A 22,433-nucleotide genomic window follows, 5' to 3' on the forward strand; every position below is an offset into this window, starting at 1 on the left:
ATCTGTTTCTTCATTAAATATTTGTAAGAAAAACTATGTGAAAATGTTCTTCTGCATTCAGGTATGTGCTGGTTCAGACTGAAAGAAACTGATTGTCTAAGGCTGGATATTAACCAAAGTGACATTTGGACTAATTTAGATTGTTATGCTAGCTACGTTATACTTCTGTCTAGAGTCTGTTGCTTCAACACCGGAGTGAAATAACACTCATGGTTACCAACTGTAATTCATCAACTGCATCTTTTTCAGTTAAGAATATGTTGAGGAAAACCGCTTGCTCTGTCTGGATGATTGTTTAACATCATAGAAGTGCCTTTTTATTTCAATCTTTTAATATTAAACTTATTTGTATAATTCAGTAAATGTTCAGTAAATCCTTGTTGAGCATTTAATTAAAGTTGTGCCCTTGAGCAAGGCACTTAACGTATCGCCCCAGGGGCGCTGCACTCCGGGGGGGGGGGGGGGTAGTTGCCTGTGGGGAAGATATAAACCTATAGTTGAGTTTATTTTCAAGTTCACCTCTCAAAATGTATTACATATTTTCGGTGTAATTTTACATAGCTAGTAGAGAGTAGAAAATGCTATTACCCACTGCACACACAGAGGACTGGGACGTCAGAACTGTGGTTAGCTTCGTATGTGGCTTCATGTGAGAGGGGGAAAGTAACGGCTGGAGGTATACAGGAAGGATGTGCAGCAGGTTTTGGTTCAAACGCATTTCACGAAGAACTGAAAATGTTTTACTGAATTGAAATGGAATTGACAACTACTGTGTGCAGTGAGTGTTTCACTGCACACAGTGGTTGGGGTTAAGGGGGTATACCTGCCCTAAAGCAAAGGGGGAAACAAACTACTCAGACAGTGTTGCACTGCATTTGGGTGAAGTAAAAGAGAATATTTGAGAACGGGTTCCCTTTTTAAAATATCTTAAGAATGAACTATGACCATGGTCATTGAGATGAGAAACAAATACTCTGAGGGTCTTTTTTCAAATTACATTTTTTATGGTTTCATGGCACGTCTCTGCCGTTCTTCAACATTTCTTGTATTTCTTTACATTCATTTTGACACATTCTTCCATTTTGAATTTTCATACTGTGTGGGTTTTGGAAAAGCAGTCTAGATTTGATTGGCCCACAATTATATCCTGGACTTTGACTGACAAAATGTATTTTGTCTCATTATCTACCTGTAATTCAAGGTGTTTTGAATGAAACCAAAGTGTGATAGAAGGAATCAATCATATAACTGCAGTCCAAAGTAAAGGATGAATCGGGTAGGCCAAGTTGGTCTAGGTTGAACGTGTGAGAACATCACTTTAGCACCATATTAATCCTTGTGTGGTGGTTATTGTTATTCACCTAATGACTGTGGGTCTGATGGACCCAGAACATTATTGGGTTTTTAAAATAATACAGCCATAACAATTTACGTAAAAATACGTAATACTTAGATGTTAACTTATATAAATTACAATCAATATAGACCATACATGGTTAATATTTGCTATTTACCTCTGCTAGATCACATTTATCAATAAAAGCAGCATTTGTTCTTTTAATTAAAATGTGATTTTTGTAAACATATCAATTATAATCAAGACATGGGTGGAATAAATCATGTTTATCTTGAATAAATATAAATGAAACAAGGTTTTCATCACTATTGATGTTTATTGCTTTGAACTGAACAAATTGGAAGGACACATTTTACATACAGTATTTTATGCAAATGATAAATGAGCCCCATCGAACACATTAAGGCCGGTCTACACACCAAGAGGGACAGAGTTTTACTGTGTGTGGTGCAAATGTATATCTTGCACTTGATGTATGTGTACTGTGTCTTCCTGTCCTCCTTGCGTCCACACACATCGCAGCACTTCTTGTTGCTACTGGCTGCAATCTATAATGAAGAAAACATTAAGTTCAGGAATTTTACTAACATCTCACATATATAGTTACAGCAGGCCAAGGTAGGAGAGTCAGACACAACAACATCACTCACACTTACTTCCGGTATTGGAGTTGTTGGTTCTGTGGGTCAGGCGGATGGGGCACCAGCATCCTCCTCCTGAATCCTCCTAATGCTGCAGAAGCTGGGGTCCTTGGGATATGTTTCCTCCTCTGGATTTGAGGTCTCACCAATGCCTTGCCAAGCTCCTTGGGAAAGAGCTGTCTCCTCTAGAGCTTCCCTCTGTTCCAATCTGGGTACAACGCCATCCAGATGACAAACACGTTGTACGTTGAGATGTCCAAGATGTTGGAGAATATCACAAGTGGCCAAGGTTTTTATTTAGCAGCTGTAGCCAGTCACAAGCTTGTCTAAATTGTCCACCCCTCCTTTTGTGGCGTTGTAATCCATTATGATTTGTTTTTTTATGTTCCTGGCCACAGATTTTCCCATCCCTATGCAGCGTACTCATGAGTACCACATTTTTGCCTTTCTTTGGCACGTTGGACACTAGGGACGTGTTGGCCGAGAACACAAACTTAGAGGAATTGATAGGCCTGTTCCGTGTATTCAACAGCTGAGGTGGGAGCTCTGGCTTGTTTTTTCATACTGTTCCTACCATCGTCAGCTTCCTCTTGAGGAGCTCCTGTCCCAGCTTGTGTGAAGTAAAAAAAGTTTTTGCATGTGATGTGACCACGGAGTCCCAGTGTCACGTCCAGGACAACCCGCATCCCTTGGTTCTTCTCAGGGGCTCCTTCATCTCTAGCTTCCACGTATACACTTGCAAGTTCCACACATATGATGAAGCAGCATCACAGGCAGCCCAGATCTAGTTTCCATATTTTAGGTTTAGACTGTATGTACTGCCTGAAGGGGCAGCGGCCCCTAAATGGCATAAGCTGCTCATCAACAGTAACGCTGGGCCCAGGGTTGTGAAACAGGGGAAGGCGGTCCACCCACTTGTCCCACGCTGACCTGATTGCAGCTCGCTTCTCTCTCTACACTGACCTGAGTGCAGCTAGCTTGTCTCTCTGCACTGACCTGAGTGCAGCTAGCTTGTCTCTCTGCACTGATCTGAGTGCAGCTAGCTTGTCTCTACACTGACCTGAGTGCAGCTAGCTTGTCTCTGCACTGACCTGAGTGCAGCTAGCTTGTCTCTCTACACTGACCTGAGTGCAGCTAGCTTGTCTCTCTACACTGACCTGAGTGCAGCTAGCTTGTCTCTCTACACTGACCTGAGTGCAGCTAGCTTGTCTCTCTACACTGACCTGAGTGCAGCTAGCTTGTCTCTCTACACTGACCTGAATGCAGCTAGCTTGTCTCTCTGCCGCCGAGCTGGTCTGGTGTCTTGGGTATTGAAGCGGATAATCCTGGAAATAATGTGGAAGTTTTCCAGAGACATTGTTGCATGGAAAAGTTCTCTGCCAGTTTCTGCATCCCACGGGGATTTTGTGGATTCTCTATTGGATCTGAAAACACCAGCAAGGATAAGAACCCCAAAGTATGCATGTAAATGAGTTTGGTCCATCTCCTTCCATCTCTCTCCCAAAACATACCTCCCCTCCAAGTTAGTGCAGTCCAGAATGATTTTCAGGATGGTGTCTGGGAAGAACAGTTCAAAAGAAGACTCTATGTCCTGCACATGAGTAACTGCCATCCTTATTACATTGGCAGCTAATGCCGGGGTGGCTCATTCCTTGGGCAAGAAGACCATTCAATTTCACAATGCAGGCTGCTGACGGGCTGGTTCTGGGGCTGGCTGCTGACGGGCTGGTCCTGGGGCTGGCTGAGGGTCAATCTCAACCTCTTCTTCCAACTCACTGTCAGACTCCAAATTGACATAGACATGATCCTCGTACGTGGCAGGTAGCCAAGTGGTTAGAGCATTGAGCTAGTAACTGAAAGGTTGCAAGATCGAATCACCGAGCTAAAAAGGTAAAAATCTGTCGTTCTGCCCCTGAACAAGGCAGTTAACCCACTGTTCCTAGGCCGTCATTGAAAATACGAATTTGTTCTTTAACTGACTTAGTTAAATAAAAGTAAAATATTTGGAAAATTCTTCATCTTCCAAGGTGGAAGACGGTCCTTCCACACTAGCTTCTCTCTCTTCTAAGGTCCTCTGAGCAGAGAATATTTTTGCCATACTGATTGATTGTGGTAAGGAGCCACACATGCAAAGCTGTTTATTTGTTGTGTTCCCCCCAAATTTGCACCTGGCTGGGGCAGTGTTGGAAAATACTGCATTTTTTACAATATTAAAATAATGTATTAACATTGTGCAGGTTCCCGTAAGACATTGTGTAGTTTCACACACTACAAAGGGTAAAGAGTGCGAGAAAAGCGGCAGACAGGCAGGGAGACAGACAGGCTATGTTGAAACAGCAGGCCCAGGGAGGAGGAAGACAGAGTGAAGGCACACACAAACCTTTTTGTTAAATGTTTACTTGTTTTCACCTACACACACACACACACACACACACTTTTCCACACTTTTATTACCCTTGGGTCCTGTGGACCCAAACACCACATATATAATATACATGTGTAGGGGGGTGCACAGTGTGCACTCAATGAAAATGTGTTATTTTATATGTTCTTCACAGAAAATGAGCCAAGGCCAATGAGTCTCAGGTTGAAAAAATGTCTTTGAGTAAACATTGAAAATGGGTCCCACAGACCCGAACACCACAAAAGGGTTAAACAAAAAACATGATTCATGCATTTTTCTTGATATACTGTATATGAACAGATATGAAATTCGAGATTCGATAAACAAGTGTTAGGTATGAGCTATTTCAAGTTCTCAGAGATGGCCATTGTTCTGGTAAAAGTCATGTTTGAAAGTGATTGCGTTATGTTTAAGGTAATAGCAGGTCAATAACAAGATAGTATAATCATCTTTCAATTGTGTTACTTTCATTATCTCAGTTAAAACAGTCTATAACTGCCAATTTCGGCAGCATTATTTTTGCCTTCACAGTGCATAGGACAATTAGTTTGCATACTTGCAGTTGTACTTGCTGTGCATGCAGGTACTGTACAGCACTGTACAATGTCTCAATCTCTTTCAGGCAACACTAGGCCTATCAATTCATTAGTTAAAACAGAATTTACAAAGCTATTTTAAAAAGCCTAGCCACCCAATCCTGATGATTCTATGATATAAGAGCACCAAATTCAAACAGCACAGTATAACAATTCACAACCATTTTATAGGAATATAAGGCAGATTAATCAACAAAAGTACTCATACGAGTCATACTGTTTTGTAATACAAATCATACAAGCATGCTTTTATTTAAAGCAAAGTTGGGAAACAATTGTAAAAGGAAAATAATGAATTTTACAAACATTCTTTGGTTGAGTGTGAAAAGAGCATTCCTGTGCTTTTATTTAGCTATTTGAATTTAGCATATTTTGTCAAAAAGAGAAAGAAAAGGTTGTTACACTGGCTTTAATACGGGCAGCAGAGTGTGCAGAGGTCTAAACTACAATATCTCATCTATTTCAAAGTAAAAAAGAACATCTTTTAAGATAAAATTCATTCTGATTGTACACTACAACTTCTTCTTCTGCCCAAGACCTGCAATATAGTCAGTCTGTCCATCCTCACTTTTTATTGGCAAACCGACTGAAGCCCTTCTTCTCCTTGTCTTTCTTGTCTTTCGCTGGCTCTGGGGTGGTGAGGGTGGTAGAAGAGGAAGGAGGGGGCAGGCTGCGGGCCCGGACCCCTGCGGACCCTGAGGGTTCCGCCTCTTCCTGTGCCAGGGGCTTCACTGCTTTCTCTATGGCCTGGGTCCAACGACCCAGTTCCTCCTGAAATAACCATACATTTACGTTGAATATATTTCAATGAATTTGGGTGTTGGGTTTAAGGTCCCTCCAATATTAACATTCGTAATACATTTACAGATGTAATGCAGTTACACATACTTCCATTTCATTAGAGAGAGCGCCGGACGCATATATTTCAAATGGTCCGACAGTAATGAGATCTGTATTTGATGACTTGTTGATTAACGGATATATTATGTAGAACTGTGTGAAGTCTGATCTTTTCCCACAGTGGTCTTTTGATTGGTCAGACCAGATCCTGTGTCAGTGATTGGGTTGGGGATATGGGTCAAGCTGCCGTGTCTAAACATAGCCTATTATTACCAGATAGGATACAGAATGTGTTTGATATTATATTGTAGGATAATGTAATATTGAATACAGTATGGATATTTTAAATGCATTACAGTTTTGTACTGTGGTGTGATTGTTGAACGTATGTTTGGATATTTCATGTGTCTTAATGATTATATTCCACATTACTGCTGTAACCCTGTGATAAGACCATATGACATTCTTGTGTGACAAAACCAAATCAAATACATATAATTAAAAAAAGAACTGTGTGAGGAACCCACCTCGTCTTTACACTGGAACAGGTACTCACTACCATCACCCAGCCTGGAAGATAGACAGCCAGAGGAACAAAATTCAGTTTAAACGAAACGTGTGGTAAGAGTGTGAACTAAACTCAGAAAAAAAATAAACGTCCTCTCACTGTCAACTGCGTTTATTTTCAAATAAAATATTTGTATGAACATAACAAGATTCAACAACTGAAACATAAACTGAACAAGTTCCACAGGCATGTGACTAACAGAAATGGAATAATGTCTTCCTGAACAAAGGTGGGGTCAAAATCAAAAGTAACTGTCAGTATCTGGTGTGGCCACCAGCTGCATTAAGTACTGCAGTGCATCTCCTCCTCATGGACTGCACCAGATTTGCCAGTTCTTGCTGTGAGATGTTACCCCACTCTTACACCAAGGCACCTGCACGTTCCCGGACATTTCTGGGGGGAATGGCCCTAGCCCTCACCCTCCGATCCAATAGGTCCCAGACATGCTCAATGGGATTGAGATCCGGGCGCTTCGCTGGCCATGGCAGAACACTGACAGTCTTGCTGGAAATCACGCACAGAACAAGCAGTATGGCTGGTGGCATTGTCATGCTGGAGGGTCATGTCAGGATGAGCCTGCAGGAAGGGTACCACATGAGGGAGGAGGATGTCTTCCCTGTAACGCACAGCATTGAGATTGCCTGCAATGACAACAAGCTCAGTCCGATGATGCTGTGACACACTGCCCCAGACCATGACAGACCCTCCACCTCCAAATCGATCCCCGCTCCAGAGTACAGGCCTCGGTGTAACGCTCATTCCTTCGACGATAAACGCGAATCTGACCATCACCCCTGGTGAGACAAAACCGCGACTCTTCAGTGAAGAGCACTTTTTGCCAGTCCTGTTTGGTCCAGCGACGGTGGGTTTGTGCCCATAGGCGATGTTATTGCCGGTGATGTCTGGTGAGGACCTGCCTTTCAACAGGCTTACAAGCCCTCAGTCCAGCCACTCTCAGCCTATTGCGGACAGCCTGAGCACTGATGGAGGGATTGTGCGTTCCTGGTGTAACTCGGGCAGCTGATCGTCCTCGCGAATACACTGCGAGGACGATCAGCTGTCCGTCCTGTCTCCCTGGAGCGCTGTTTTAGGCGTCTTACAGTACGGACATTGCAATTTATTGCCCTGGCCACATCTGCAGTCATGCCTTCTTACAGCATGCCTAAGGCACATTCACGCAGAAGAGCAGGGACCCTGGCCATCTTTCTTTTGGTGTTTTTCAGAGTCAGTAGAAAGGCCTCTTTAGTGTCCTAAGTTTTCATAACTGTGACCTTAATTGCCTACCGTCTGTAAGCTGTTAGTGTCTTAACGACTGTTTCACAGGTGCATGTTCATTAATTGTTTATGGTTCATTGAACAAGCATGGGAAACAGTGTGTAAACCCTTTACTATGAAGATCTGTGAAGTTATTTGGATTTTTATGAATTATCTTTGAAAGACAGCGTCCTGAAAAAGGGACATTTCTTTTTTTGCTGAGTTTACGTAGACTAAAACACTAACGTTCCTCACCTCAGTATGAATACGTGTTTCTTCTTCTTGTAGTTGTTCAGGACTTCCCATTTGGCGTTGCCGAGCGACAGAGGGTCCTCTCCGTGGTAGGTGGAGCCATGGCCGAAGCTCTTGGCGTCCTTATAGACAGACAGCTGACCAGGCTTCACCACACAGTACAGGTTGTTCCAGGACCTGTGAGAGGACAGGAGCACAGACACACATTTTGATGGACAAGACCTTAAGCAGATACATACGCATCCCAAGCTTACCCAAAACTATTTGAATTATTTGTGAGGTAGTATCATGAACTTGAGCTATCCTTTACATCCTACCTACTGTAATTGGAGTGAGTACCTTCTTTCATTACCCCAAACTATACAAAATAACTGGCAAAATGTGCAACCTTAATTCTACGCAAATCAACCATTTCAAGCCTAACCATAGCAACAATAACCATGCTCTTTAAGGTTGTGAGTGTCTCTACCTGTTGGAAGCCTTCTTTCCAGCAGCCTCTAGGTCGTGTTTCCGTCCCAGCATGCCATCCTGCAGCACAGCCTTAGGGCTGAGGGGGTCAGCGGGTAGGGTGGCGGCCCGGGGCTCCCCCTCCCTGGGGGTCTGTCCTGACACAGAGGCATCCAGCAGCTCCAGAGAGCTAGCCTCCTGCAAGCCAGCATCCTGCATCTCAGAGACCATGGGCACCGTAGAGTCACCCGGTGTTCCCTCCAACTGACCCAAACTGGGCTCCACCTCAACTGCTCCTGAGGCAGACTGGGAAGGAGAGATCAGCATGATATATATTTACAATACATTTTAACGTACATATAGGAAAGAGAAGTGCGCCTGGATTCAATCAGATTGAGCGTTAATCAGCATTAATCAGCATTGGCCGACATTCCGCATACCAGATGTTTTGGAGGTGTAGCTGCTGTATGAGCGTGTGTCACAAACCACTCCCTTACTATCCCTACTGCGTTAGAAATGTCTCTATGTTTGAAATGACCCCTTTCCGTAAACCTTTACAATAAGGATCTATTTGTAAAGAGTTTATAAAGGGTTTGTAATTACATTATTAATGGTTATTTAATCATTTGTAAATGAATTATAAACCATTAATAAATGGGTTAAACAAATTGGTCAAAATAGTGCAATAGCCAGTCAGTGCTTGCCAAATAGTGAGCCACTATTTACCTCCAGTTATTAACCCTTTATAAATGCCCTTACAAATGCGTATTATAGTGAACCCTTATTTATCATGATACAACCTTATTTGAAATGATTATACAGTTAAAAATATATATTTTCTCACTTTTGGGTGTGATGCATTGTTTTCAGACCAATGGTCAACTCCAATGATGTGTCTTGCCCCACGTTTGAAACCCTGATGATTTAAAAAAAAATATTATTGAAGGCTAGTCAGTAAAAAACTAATTCTTATTTACAATGACGGCCTACCAAAAGGCTGCGATCAAAAAGAAAAGTATAGGACAAAACACACATCACGACAAGAGAGACACCACAACACTACATAAAGAGAGACCGAAGACAACATCATAGCATTGCAGCAACACATGACAACACAGCATGGTAGCAACACAACATGACAACAACATGGTAGCAACACAACATGGCAGCAGCACAACATGGTAGCAGCACAAAACATTATTGGGAACAGACAACAGCACAAAGGCAAGAAGTTAGAGACTACATTACATGAGGCGAAGCTGCCACAACTGTCAGTAAGAGTGTCCATGATTGAGTCTTTGAATGAAGATTTGTTATTTATTTTTAAGCTCATTCCAGTCGCTAGTTGCAGCGAACTGAAAAGAGGAGCGACCCAGGGATGTGTGTGCTTTGGGGACCTTTAACAGAATGTGACTGGCAGAACGGGTGTTGTATGTGGAGGATGAGGGCTGCAGCAGATAGCTCAGATAGGGGGGAGTGAGGCCTAAGAGGGTTTTATAAATAAGCATCAACCAGTGGGTCTTGCGACGGGTATACAGAGATGTCCAGTTTACAGAGGAGTATAGAGTGCAGGGATGTGTCCTATATGGAGCATTGGTGGCAAAACTGATGCCCGAATGGCAAAAAAACACCTAGCCGCTCGAGAGCACCCTTACCTGCCGATCTATAAATTATGCCTCCGTAATCTAGCATGGGTAGGATGGTCATCTGAATCAGGGTTAGTTTTGCAGCTGGGGTGAAAGAGATGTGATTTTTCCTTAGCCTACAGCTTTAATATGTGTTGAGACAAATACAGTGTACCGTCTAGCCTCACTCTCAAGTACTTGTATGAGGTGACTATCTCAAGCGCTAAACCCTCAGAGGTAGTAATAACACTGGTGGGGAGAGGCGCATTCTTCTTACCAAACCACATGACCTTTGTTTTGGAGGTGTTAAGAACAAGGTTAAGGGCAGAGAAAGCTTGTTGGACACTAAGAAAGCTTTGTTGTAGAGTGTTTAACAAAAAATCCAAGGAGGGGCCAGCTGAGTATAAGACTGTATCATCTGCATATAAATGGATGAGAGAACTTCCTACTGCCTGAGCTATGTTGTTGATGTAAATTGAGAAGAGCGTGGGGCCTAGGATCGAGCCTTGGGGTACTCCCTTGGTGACAGGCAGTGGCTGAGACAGCAGATGTTCTGACTTTATACACTGCACTCTTTGGGAGAGGTAGTTAGCAAACCAGGCCAAAGACCCCTCAGAGACACCAATACTCCTTAGCCGGCCCACAAGAATGGAATGGTCTACTGTATCAAAAGCTTTGGCCAAGTCAACATTGCTTAGAACCAAGGGCAATGGTGACATCATTTAGGACCTTTACGGTTGCAGTGACACATCCATAACCTGAGAAATCCATAGATTAGGGTCTAATGAATTTATTTAAATTGGCTGATTTCCATATATGAACTGTAACTCAGTAAAATCTTTGAAAGTGTTGCATGTTGCGTTTATATTTTTGTTCAGTATAATACAAAATTTAAAGCTGAAATGTCTTGAGTCAATAAGTAAGTTCAAGAGTTAAAATTTGCTCACTCTGTGTGCAATAATGTTTTTTAACATGCTTTTTGAATGACTACCTCATCTATGTACCCCACACATACAATTATCTGTAAGGTCCCTCAATCGAGCAGTGAATTTCAAACACAGATTCACAGATTCAACCACAAAGACCAGGGAGGTTTTCCAATGCCTCGCAAAGAAGGGCACCTATTGGTAGATGTGAGGAAATGTAAAAACGCAGACATTGACATTAATTACACTTTGTATTGTGCACCAACACCCAGTCACTACAAAGATACAGACGTCCTTCCTAACTCAGTTGCCGGAGAGGAAGGGAACCGCTCAGGGATTTCACCATGAAGCAAATGGTGACTTTAAAACAGTTAGAGTTTAATGGCTGTGGTAGGAGAAAACTCAGGATGGATCAACAACATTATAGTTACTCCACAATACTAACCTAAATGACAGAGTGAAAAAAAATACACATATTTGCAATAAGGCACTAAAGTAAAACTGCAAAAAATGTGGCAAAGTAATTAACTTTATGTCCTGAATACGTGTTATGTTTGGGGCAAATCCAACAAAACACATCACGGAGTACCACGCTTCATATTTTCAAGCATGGTGGTGGCTGCATGCTGTTATGGGTATGCTTGTCAAAGGACAAAAAGAAAAGGAATAGCGCTTAGCACAGGAGAAATCAGAGGAAAACTTGGTTGTGTAGCTGTGTAGGGTTAAAAAAAAAATGCAAATATTGTAAAATCCAGGTGTGAACTGTGAACTGTAACACAAAACGTGGAATAAGTCAAGGGGTATGAATACCAACTCTAACTCATTAATAAATGGTGAGTAAGTTTTCATTTTCTTTAAATGTATCTTTTCAGCAGTTAGCAATGTTGGTAACTCATTTGTTAATAGCCAGTGGATTGCCACTTTAAAATAAGGTATTCTTTTAGCAGCTATAAATGTTGATAACTCAGTTATAAATGTTTTAGGTCTGTTACTATAAAATATGGTACAGTATACTTTTAGCAGTTATACATGTGGGTAAATCATTTATAGATGATTTGAGAGTTCAGTCAGAGCTTAGACATACTTTATAGGCAGTAATGGGTCCTTAAATCCTCAAAACGTTATACATCTGCACCATTGAGAGCATCCTGACTGGTTGCATCACCACCTGGTATGGCAACTTCAATGTGCTACAGAGGGTAGTGCATTCGGCACAGAACATCACTGGGGCCAATCTTCCTGCCATCCAGGACCTCTATACCAGGCGGTGTCAGAGGAAGGCCCTAAAAATTGTCAAAGACTCCCGGCAGGGATGTTCTTGTCCCATCGCGCTCTAGCGACTCCTGTGGCGGACCGGGAGCAGTGCACACTGACATGGTCGCCAGGTGTACGGTGTTTCCTCTGACACATTGGTGCGGCTGGCTTCCGGGTTAAGTGGGCATTATGTCAAGAAGCAGTGTGGCATTGTTTGGGTTATGTATCGGAGGACGCATGGCTCGCGACCTTTGCCTCTCCCTCATCCGTACGGGAGTTGCAGCGATGAGACAAGACTGTAGCTACCAATTGGATACCACGAAATTGGGGAGAAAAAGGGGTAAAAGTTAAAATATAAATAAAGACTCCAGCCACGCAAGTCATAGACTGCTCTCCCTGCTACCGCACAGCAAGTCTAGGTCTAAAAGGCTCCTTAACAGCTTCTACCCCCAAACCATAAGACTGCTGAACAGCTTCTACCCCCAATCCATAAGACTGCTGAACAGCTTCTATCCCCAAACCATAAGACTGCTGAACATCTTCTACCCCCAAGCCATAAGACTGCTGAACATCTTCTACCCCCAAGCCATAAGACTGCTGAACATCTTCTACCCCCAAGCCATAACACTGCTGAACAGCTTCTACCCCCAAACCATAACACTGCTGAACAGCTTCTACCCCAAGCCATAAGACTGCTGAACAGCTTCTACCCCCAAGCCATAAGACTGCTGAACAGCTTCTACCCCCAGGCCATAACACTGCTGAACAGCTTCTACCCCAAGCCATAAGACTGCTGAACAGCTTCTACCCCCAAGCCATAACACTGCTGAACAGCTTCTACCCCCAAGCCATAACACTGCTGAACAGCTTCTACCCCCAAGCCATAACACTGCTGAACAGCTTCTACCCCCAAGCCATGAGACTGCTGAACAGCTTCTACCCCCAAGCCATAACACTGCTGAACAGCTTCTACCCCCAAGCCATAAGACTGCTGAACAGCTTCTACCCCCAAGCCATAAGACTGCTGAACAGCTTCTACCCCCAAGCCATAAGACTGCTGAACAGCTTCTACCCCCAAACCATAAGACTGCTGAACAGCTTCTACCCCCAAGCCATACCACTGCTGAACAGCTTCTACCCCCAAGCCATAAGACTGCTGAACAGCTTCTACCCCCCAAGCCATAAGACTGCTGAACAGCTTCTACCCCCAAGCCATAAGACTGCTGAACAGCTTCTACCCCCAAGCCATAAGACTGCTGAACAGCTTCTGCCCCCAAGCCATAAGACTGCTGAACAGCTTCTACCCCCAAGCCATAGGACTGCTGAACAGCTTCTATCCCCAAGCCATAGGACTGCTGAACAGCTTCTACCCCCAAGCCATAAGACTGCTGAACAGCTTCTATCCCCAAACCATAAGACTGCTGAACATCTTCTACCCCCAAGCCATAAGACTGCTGAACATCTTCTACCCCCAAGCCATAAGACTGCTGAACATCTTCTACCCCCAAGCCATAACACTGCTGAACAGCTTCTACCCCCAAACCATAACACTGCTGAACAGCTTCTACCCCAAGCCATAAGACTGCTGAACAGCTTCTACCCCCAAGCCATAAGACTGCTGAACAGCTTCTACCCCCAAGCCATAACACTGCTGAACAGCTTCTACCCCAAGCCATAAGACTGCTGAACAGCTTCTACCCCCAAGCCATAACACTGCTGAACAGCTTCTACCCCCAAGCCATAACACTGCTGAACAGCTTCTACCCCCAAGCCATAACACTGCTGAACAGCTTCTACCCCCAAGCCATGAGACTGCTGAACAGCTTCTACCCCCAAGCCATAACACTGCTGAACAGCTTCTACCCCCAAGCCATAAGACTGCTGAACAGCTTCTACCCCCAAGCCATAAGACTGCTGAACAGCTTCTACCCCCAAGCCATACGACTGCTGAACAGCTTCTACCCCCAAACCATAAGACTGCTGAACAGCTTCTACCCCCAAGCCATACCACTGCTGAACAGCTTCTACCCCCAAGCCATAAGACTGCTGAACAGCTTCTACCCCCCAAGCCATAAGACTGCTGAACAGCTTCTACCCCCAAGCCATAAGACTGCTGAACAGCTTCTACCCCCAAGCCATAAGACTGCTAAACAGCTTCTGCCCCCAAGCCATAAGACTGCTGAACAGCTTCTACCCCCAAGCCATAGGACTGCTGAACAGCTTCTATCCCCAAGCCATAGGACTGCTGAACAGCTTCTACCCCCAAGCCATAAGACTGCTGAACAGCTTCTACCCCCAAGCCATAAGACTGCTGAACAGCTTCTGCCCCCAAGCCATAAGACTGCTGAACAGCTTCTACCCCCCAAGCCATAACACTGCTGAACAGCTTCTACCCCCAAGCCATAAGACTGCTGAACAGCTTCTACCCCCAAGCCATGAGACTGCTGAACAGCTTCTACCCCCAAGCCATGAGACTGCTGAACAGCTTCTACCCCCAAGCCATGAGACTGCTGAACATCTTCTATCCCCAAGCCATAACACTGCTGAACAGTTAATCAAATGGCTATCCAGGCAATTTACATTAACCCCCTTTTTATGCTGCTTCTACTCTCTGTTTATTATCTATGCATAGTCACTTTACCTCTACCTACATATACATATTACCTCAATTACCTCGACTAACCTGTTCCCCCGCACATTGGCTCGGTACCCTTTCAACCCTGTGTATAGCCTCGTTATTGTTATTTTATTGTGTTACTTTCTTTTTAACTTTAGTTTATTTAGCAAATATTTTCTTACTCTGAATTGTTGATTAAGGGTTTGTAAGTAAGCATTTAACAGTAAGGTCTACACCTCTGGCATTCAGTGCGTGTGAAAAATACAATTTGATTTGATTTGACTACATACATGAGAGAAGATTCAACACTTTGTTAAACATGTTCAGTCAATGAATGGTGGGTATGAAGACCAAAACATTAAACGTTGTGTGAGAGGATACCTCTCACAATGGTATTACGGTCACCATTTCACACCCATGTGTTGACTATACTTGGACTATCACAATCAGGGAGAAGTGAGGAGTGTGTTGATATATAATCTGTTAAGGGGTAACACTGGATGTACAGTACATGTGGCTAGGGTATCAGGGTTTCAAAGGTGGATCAAGACACATCATGAAAACCAACCTCTTCTGTTCCTGGGACAGACTACCAATTCATCACCCAAACATGAGAAAATAACTTGTTCAACTGTGCAACTATTGAAAATAAGGTTGCAAGGTGATACATAAACATTCATCTTATGAGCATTTCTAAGTGCATTTATAAAGGGTTATTAATAACTGGAGGTAAATATTGGCTCACTATTTGGCAAACACTGACTTGTTATTGCACTGTTTTGACAAATGCCATATAACCGTTTATTCATGTTTTTCAAATGCATTTACAAATGATATTAAAAAAAAAGGTTAATAATGTAATTATAACCCCTTGATAAATGAACCTTTTTGTAAAGCGTTAGCCTCATTCAGGGGTGGGCAATTCCAGTCCTCGGGGGCCTGATTGGTGTCACACTTTGGCACCAGCCACAGCTAACACACCTGACTCCAATAATCAACGAATCATGTTCTTACGTTTCAAATGTAATCAGTTTTATTAGCTGTGTTTGCTAGGGATGGGGAAAAGTCTGACACCCATCCCTGAACTCATTTGAGTGTTTGAATTTCTAACATGGCTGCATGGAATTTGTCAGATTATAGTCAGGTGTGGTTTCGTTGCATCCAATGGCAGTGTCCGCAATAAAGTAACACAAAGAGACGCTGTGGATTTGACAACTCCAATGCAGTTCCACCTCCGACACCGCCAAAACAACAGATGTCAATCTGATTGAAGCTAGCCCATGATATCCTTATGTTTGCCATCCATGCACACAGAGAGAAAGATAGGGGAACTCGTGGACAGCGAGAGAAAGATAGGGGAACTCATGGACAGAGAGAGAAAGATAGGGGAACTCATGGACAGAGAGAGAAAGATAGGGGAACTCATGGACAGAGAGAGAATGATAGGGGAACTCGTGCACAGAGAGCAGGACAGAATGGTTATGTTCAGAGAGGGTCATTTTGTCAGTACACATTAGCTCAGTACTAACCAGTGTCTGCTCCTCGATGGTGTAGAGCTGGGAGGAATCCTCTGCAAACCCTGTGTCTTCTCTCCTGCTCTCCATCTGTGAACGCTTCTGCTCCTCTGTTACAAACTGCTGTATCTCCTGCTGCTGCTTCCTCAACTCTAGCAGCTCCAACTGAGAGAGAGAGAGAATGTGAGAACTAACCTTCGCCCACAAACAGAGGTAATGTTTAGATACACACCCATACTGTATCCTGTACTTGTTTATATGGAAAATGGTGACATCAGAAAAACTGCCAAATGACGACAAAGCTTTACACAGATCACAGACACACAAACATACACAAACAAACACACACACAAACACACACACAATTCTTTCCACCACATACTGTAGTAAGTCTCTCCAGGGCTGAGAAACGTTCCTCCCAGGTGGCGGTGGACTTCTCGAAGGCTTCGTGTCTCTTCAGTAGTTTCTCCACCTCGTTTACAGTCTGTCCCAGGTCCTTACTGGCCACGTACGGCTCCTGAGCCACTAGCCACGCCTCCGCCACTGAGGCATCCCGCGCAAACTGGCACACCTCCAACACTTGGGCACAAGACAAGACAAATTATGCCAAGTCTGGTGTTTCTGTGTTCACACTGATCTATAGACTATAGTATGAGGAAGGAGGGAAGAAGGGAAAGTACAGCAGTTGTTGTTGTCATTGTGGTTGTTGTTGTCATTGTGGTTGTTGTTGTTGGTGTCATTGTGGTTGTTGTGGTTGTGGTTTTTGTTGTCATTGTGGTTGTTGTTATCATTGTGGTTGTTGTTGTCATTGTTGTCATTGTGGTTGTTGGTGTCATTGTGGTTGCTGGTGTCATTGTGGTTGTTGTTATCATTGTGGTTGTTGTTGTTGGTGTCATTGTGGTTGCTGGTGTCATTGTGGTTGTTGTTGTTGGTGTCATTGTGGTTGCTGGTGTCATTGTGGTTGTTGTTGTCATTGTGGTTGTTTTAATTGTGGTTGTTGTCATTGTGGTTGTTGTCATTGTGGTTGTTGTCATTGTGATTGTTGTTGTTGGTGTCATTGTGGTTGTTGTTGGTGGTGTCATTATGGTTGCTGGTGTCATTGTTGCTGTTGGTGTAATTGTGGTTGTTGTCATTGTGATTGTTGTCATTGTGATTGTTATCATTGTGGTTGTTGTTGTTGGTGTCATTGTGGTTGTTGTTGGTTGTTGTCATTGTGGTTGCTGGTGTCATTGTGGTTGTTGTTATCATTGTGGTTGTTGTTGGTGGTGTCATTGTGGTTGTTGTTGGTGGTGTCATTGTGGTTGTTGTTGTCACTGTGGTTGTTGTTGTCATTGTGGTTGTTGTTGTCATTGTGGTGGTTGTTGTCATTGTGGTTGTTGTTGTCATTGTGGTGGTTGTTGTCATTGTGGTGGTTGTTGTCATTGTGGTTGTTATTGAGGTTGTTGTGGTTGTTGTTGTCATTGTTGTAGTTGTAATTGTGGTTGTTGTTGGTGGTGTCATTATGGTTGCTGGTGTCATTATGGTTGCTGGTGTCATTGTTGCTGTTGGTGTAATTGTGGTTGTTGTCATTGTGATTGTTGTCATTGTGATTGTTATCATTGTGGTTGTTGTTGTTGGTGTCATTGTGGTTGTTGTTGGTTGTTGTCATTGTGGTTGCTGGTGTCATTGTGGTTGTTGTTATCATTGTGGTTGTTGTTGGTGGTGTCATTGTGGTTGTTGTTGGTGGTGTCATTGTGGTTGTTGTTGTCACTGTGGTTGTTGTTGTCATTGTGGTTGTTGTTGTCATTGTGGTGGTTGTTGTCATTGTGGTTGTTGTTGTCATTGTGGTGGTTGTTGTCATTGTGGTGGTTGTTGTCATTGTGGTTGTTATTGAGGTTGTTGTGGTTGTTGTTGTCATTGTTGTAGTTGTAATTGTGGTTGTTGTTGGTTGTTGTCATTGTGGTTGCTGGTGTCATTGTGGTTGTTGTTATCATTGTGGTTGTTGTTGGTGGTGTCATTGTGGTTGTTGTTGGTGGTGTCATTGTGGTTGTTGTTGTTGGTGTCATTGTGGTTGTTGTTGTCATTGTGGTTGTTGTTGTCATTGTGGTTGTTGTTGTCATTGTGGTTGTTGTTGTCATTGTGGTTGTTGTCATTGTGTTTCTTTTTGTTGTTGTTGTGGTTGTTGTTGTCATTGTGGTTGTTGTGGTTGTTGTGGATGTTGTCATTGTGGTTGTTGTGGATGTTGTCATTGTGGTTGTTGTTGTACTCACAGAGCCTGAGCCAGTCCCATCGGTCGTCCCACTTGGTCATCATCTCCTTCTTCTTCTCCATCAGCTGGATCAGTTTCTCCTTGATCTGAGGGAGAACGAGGATGACAACAACAGGGATGGTCAATTGAATTCAGTGTTTAAATGAGGTAGTCACAAGATATAGAAAAAGCCACATTGTCACGCTCTGGCCTTAGTTATCTTTGTTTTCTTTATTATTTTAGTTAGGTCAGGGTGTGACATGGGGGATGTTTGTGTGTTTTTTGTCTAGTCTAGGGTGTTTGTATTGTATAGGGGGTTTTGGTAGAGTTCATGGGGTTGTGATCAGTGTAGGTGTCTATGTAAGTCTATGGTTGCCTGGATTGGTTCTCAATTAGAGACAGCTGTCTATCGTTGTCTCTGATTGAGAATCATATTTAGGCAGCCATAGGCATTAGGTAGGTTGTGGGTAATTGTCTATGTTTGACGTTAGTAGCTTGTGGCTGCACTTTTGTTTGTTAGCTTCACGGTTGTTGTTTTGTCTAGTTTGTATTAGTGTTCGTTTCATCTTCAAATAAATAGAAGATGTATTTATATCACGCTGCGCCTTGGTCCTCTCTTTCACCTAAAGACGATCGTGACACACATACTGTTTCTGAAATAATTTCAATGTGGCCCCAGGCTCTTTCCCAATTCATCTTTCCTTGATTCCTTGCATACTCTCTCCTTGTCTCCTTCTCAAAACACATTGGAGGAGAAGGTCTGAGGGAAGGCAAAGGCGAGGAGATAGGATGCAAAGAATTGATATAGAGCCCTGGTGTTCCTCACCTCAGCAGAGTATTTGTGTTTGCGTGCCAGCAGAGCCTTGCCGTGCGCCACACAGTCAGAGAACTTTGATCCACGCTGGTCGATCTCAGACCTGATCCCCTGGTGGTACTTCATCAGCAGCTCTACTGATGACACATCCCTGAGGAGAGATAGGTAGAAATAACCTGTTATCATCTAACTTTATCTCTCCATCCTCTATCCTCTATCTCTCCATTCTGTATCTCTCCATCTCTCCAGCCTCTATCTCTCTAGCCTCTTTCTCTCCAGCCTCTCTCTAGATCCTATATCTCTCTATCCTCTAACTCTCTCTTGCCTCTCTCTCACCCTCTATCTCTCACCCCCTATCGCTCACACTATATCTCTCACCCTCTAATCTCTCCATCATCTCTCTTCATCCTATATATCTTTATCCTCTAACTCTCTACTCTATCTCTTCATCCTCTATCTCTCCTTCCTTTCTCTCCTTCCTATATCTCTCTCTACATCCTCTCTCTTCATCCTCTAACTCTCTCTTGCATCTATCTCTCTCTTGCCTCTATCTCTCCACCCTCTATCTCTCACCCTCTATCTCTCCATCATCTCTCTTCATCCTATATATCTTTATCCTCTAACTATTTCTACTCTCTCTCCATCCTCTATCTCTCCTTCCTTTATCTCTCCTTCCTATATCTCTCTCTACTCTATCCTCTATCTATCTATCTCTCTATCGTCTATCACTCCATTGTCTATCTCTCTCTACTCTATCCTCTATCACTCTATCTCTCCAGCCTCTATCTCGCTCTACTCTATCCTCTATCTACCTCTCTATCAGCTATCACTCCATCGTCTATCTCTCTCTACTCTATCCTCTATCGCTCTATCTCTCCAGCCTCTAACTCTCCAGCCTCTATCTCGCCAGTCTCTATCTTTCCATCTCTCCCGCCTCTATCTCTCCAGCCTCTATCTCTCAACACTATCTCTCTCTAGCCTCTATCTCTCCATCATATATATCTTTATCCTCTAACTCTCTCTACTCTCTCTCTATATCTCTTCATCCTCTATCTCGCTCTACTCTATCCTCTATCTATCTATCTCTCTATCATCTATCACTCCATCGTCTATCTCTCTCTACTCTATCCTCTATCGCTCTATATCTCTATCTCTCCAGCCTAACTCTCCAGCCTCTATCTCTCCATCTCTCCGGCCTCTATCTCTCCGGCCTCTATCTCTCTACACTATCTCTCTCTAGCCTCTATCTCTCTCTAGCCTCTATCTCTCACCCTCGTTCTCCCCATCCTCTATCTATCTCTCTATCCTCTATCTCTCCATCCTCTATCTCTTCATTCTCTATCTCTCTATATTCTATCTCTCCATCTATCTATCCTCTATCTCTCCTTCCTTTATCTCTCCATCCTCTATCTCTTCATCCTCTACCTCGCTGTACTCTCTCTATCTCTTCATCCTCTATCTGTCTCTGCTCTCTTTCTCCATCATCTCTCTCATCCTCTATCGCTCTATCCTCTATCGCTCTATCCTCTATCGCTCTATCCGCTATCTCTTTATCTCTCCATCCTCTATCTCTCCATCCTGTCACCCAAATAGCAGCTCTACTGATGGCATGTCCCTGGGGAGAGGTAGAAAGGTTATCATCTAACTTTATCGCTCTATCTCTCCAACCCCTCACCCCTCCATATTGCCTGTCCACTCTCCTCTGTTTCCTATTGTGTAGTCATGAAGATGCTTTTCTATGCATATATTCAGTACGAGTGGGAATTAAACCCACAACTCTGGTGTTGCCAACACCTGGCTCCAACGGAGACATGGGACCCCCTTTCCTCCCCCCGGAGTCTTGCGTGCACTAGCAAGCTAGAATTTATGTCAACAGTCTGTCACAAGAGATTACCGTGGTTTCTCCTGTGTCTCTATTTGCTGTATGGTGCTCTCCATCCAGGCCATCAGGTCTCGGACCATGGTGAAGAAGCGGAACTTGTCAGCTGTCTCCTCCAGGCGTTTCCTGCGGCCGTCACAGGCATCCAGTAGAGCCTTCCAGGCCTCCACCACCTCCTTCTCCTGGGCCTGGATCTCTGTAGCCTGGTCCCCAGCATACTGGGCGTGCAGGCGGGCCGCTGTCTCCTGGAACTGCTGGACCTGGTGGGGGAGAAGGAGGGAGGTGGAGGTGCTTTTTCTATATAAAAAAAAAAGGATACTGTTCTACTATGGTGGTGACTGAGAGAGAAACCTGAATGTAAAAGACTTTCATGCCCTCTAAGTTAGATGCTGTTCTTTCCTTTGAGCCGGATTTGAACAAGTCCAATCACAACTGGGGTTCAGTGATGTTACGATGTGTTGCTACAGGGAGCCCCGCATGCCATACGCAAACAAATGCTGTCTTTAGCTCCACAGATCAATTGTTAGACTGTATTAGTGATTTAAATACTTGGACGGTTCACAACTTCCTCCAGCTAAATCAAGACAAGACTGAGGTACTTATTGTTGGAGACAAAGCACAGAGAGAATCTGTCCACACATTTCAATTCACGGGCAATAAAGATAAAACACCAGGTAAAAAACCTAGGTGTTATTTTAGATTCTGAACTCAATTTCGAATGAATGTGACCAAAAAAGCTTTTTACCACCTGAGGAACATTGCCAAGGTGTGTCCGTTTCTCTCGCAGGCTGATACAGAGAGACTCGTGATTTTATTACAAGCAGGCTTGACTACTGTAATGCTCTCCTGTCTGGTCCACCCAAGAGAGCCATTGATCAACTGTAAAACCTAAAACTCAAGTGCCTGTGAGTTTTAGAATTCATTTTAAGAATCTTCTGTTGGTTTTTAAAACAATCCACGATGGTGCACCCCAATACATGTCAGACATGCTTTTAAGTCATGTACCCAGTAGGTCCCTCAGGTCCTCTGGCCTTTTAACTATCCCAAAGTCTAGGACCAAGAGGCATGGAGAGGCAGCCTTTAGTTATTATGCCCCCAGCCTCTGGAATAGTCTGCCAGAGAACCTGAGGGGGGCCAAGAGTCATGGAGAGGCAGCCTTTAGTTATTATGCCCCCAGCCTCTGGAATAGTCTGCCAGAGAACCTGAGGGGGGCCAAGA

General features: G+C 43.6%; 1 protein-coding gene across 4 annotated transcripts in view; it reads right to left on the reverse strand.

Annotated features, from left to right (window-relative positions):
• Positions 1–4,379: 4,379 nt before the first annotated feature.
• Positions 4,380–22,433, reverse strand: part of LOC139563805 (spectrin beta chain, erythrocytic-like) — a 90,497-nt gene continuing 72,443 nt past the window's right edge. For 2 of the 4 annotated variants that reach the window (XM_071382728.1, XM_071382726.1), the window contains exons 33-42: positions 21,231–21,475; positions 19,349–19,487; positions 18,545–18,629; positions 16,678–16,874; positions 16,311–16,460; positions 9,204–9,275; positions 8,382–8,665; positions 7,916–8,089; positions 6,366–6,408; positions 4,380–5,769 (exon numbers count right to left, since the gene is read on the reverse strand). In XM_071382728.1, coding sequence (XP_071238829.1) covers positions 5,563–5,769; positions 6,366–6,408; positions 7,916–8,089; positions 8,382–8,665; positions 9,204–9,275; positions 16,311–16,460; positions 16,678–16,874; positions 18,545–18,629; positions 19,349–19,487; positions 21,231–21,475 — 1,596 coding nt within the window. In that variant the 3' untranslated portion in view covers positions 4,380–5,562. The remainder of the gene's footprint in view (positions 5,770–6,365; positions 6,409–7,915; positions 8,090–8,381; positions 8,666–9,203; positions 9,276–16,310; positions 16,461–16,677; positions 16,875–18,544; positions 18,630–19,348; positions 19,488–21,230; positions 21,476–22,433) is intronic. The other 2 variants (XM_071382729.1, XM_071382730.1) reach the window with 1 other exon arrangement.

The sequence above is a fragment of the Salvelinus alpinus genome, chromosome 34, assembly GCF_045679555.1.
Source record: "Salvelinus alpinus chromosome 34, SLU_Salpinus.1, whole genome shotgun sequence".
NCBI lineage: Eukaryota > Metazoa > Chordata > Actinopteri > Salmoniformes > Salmonidae > Salvelinus > Salvelinus alpinus.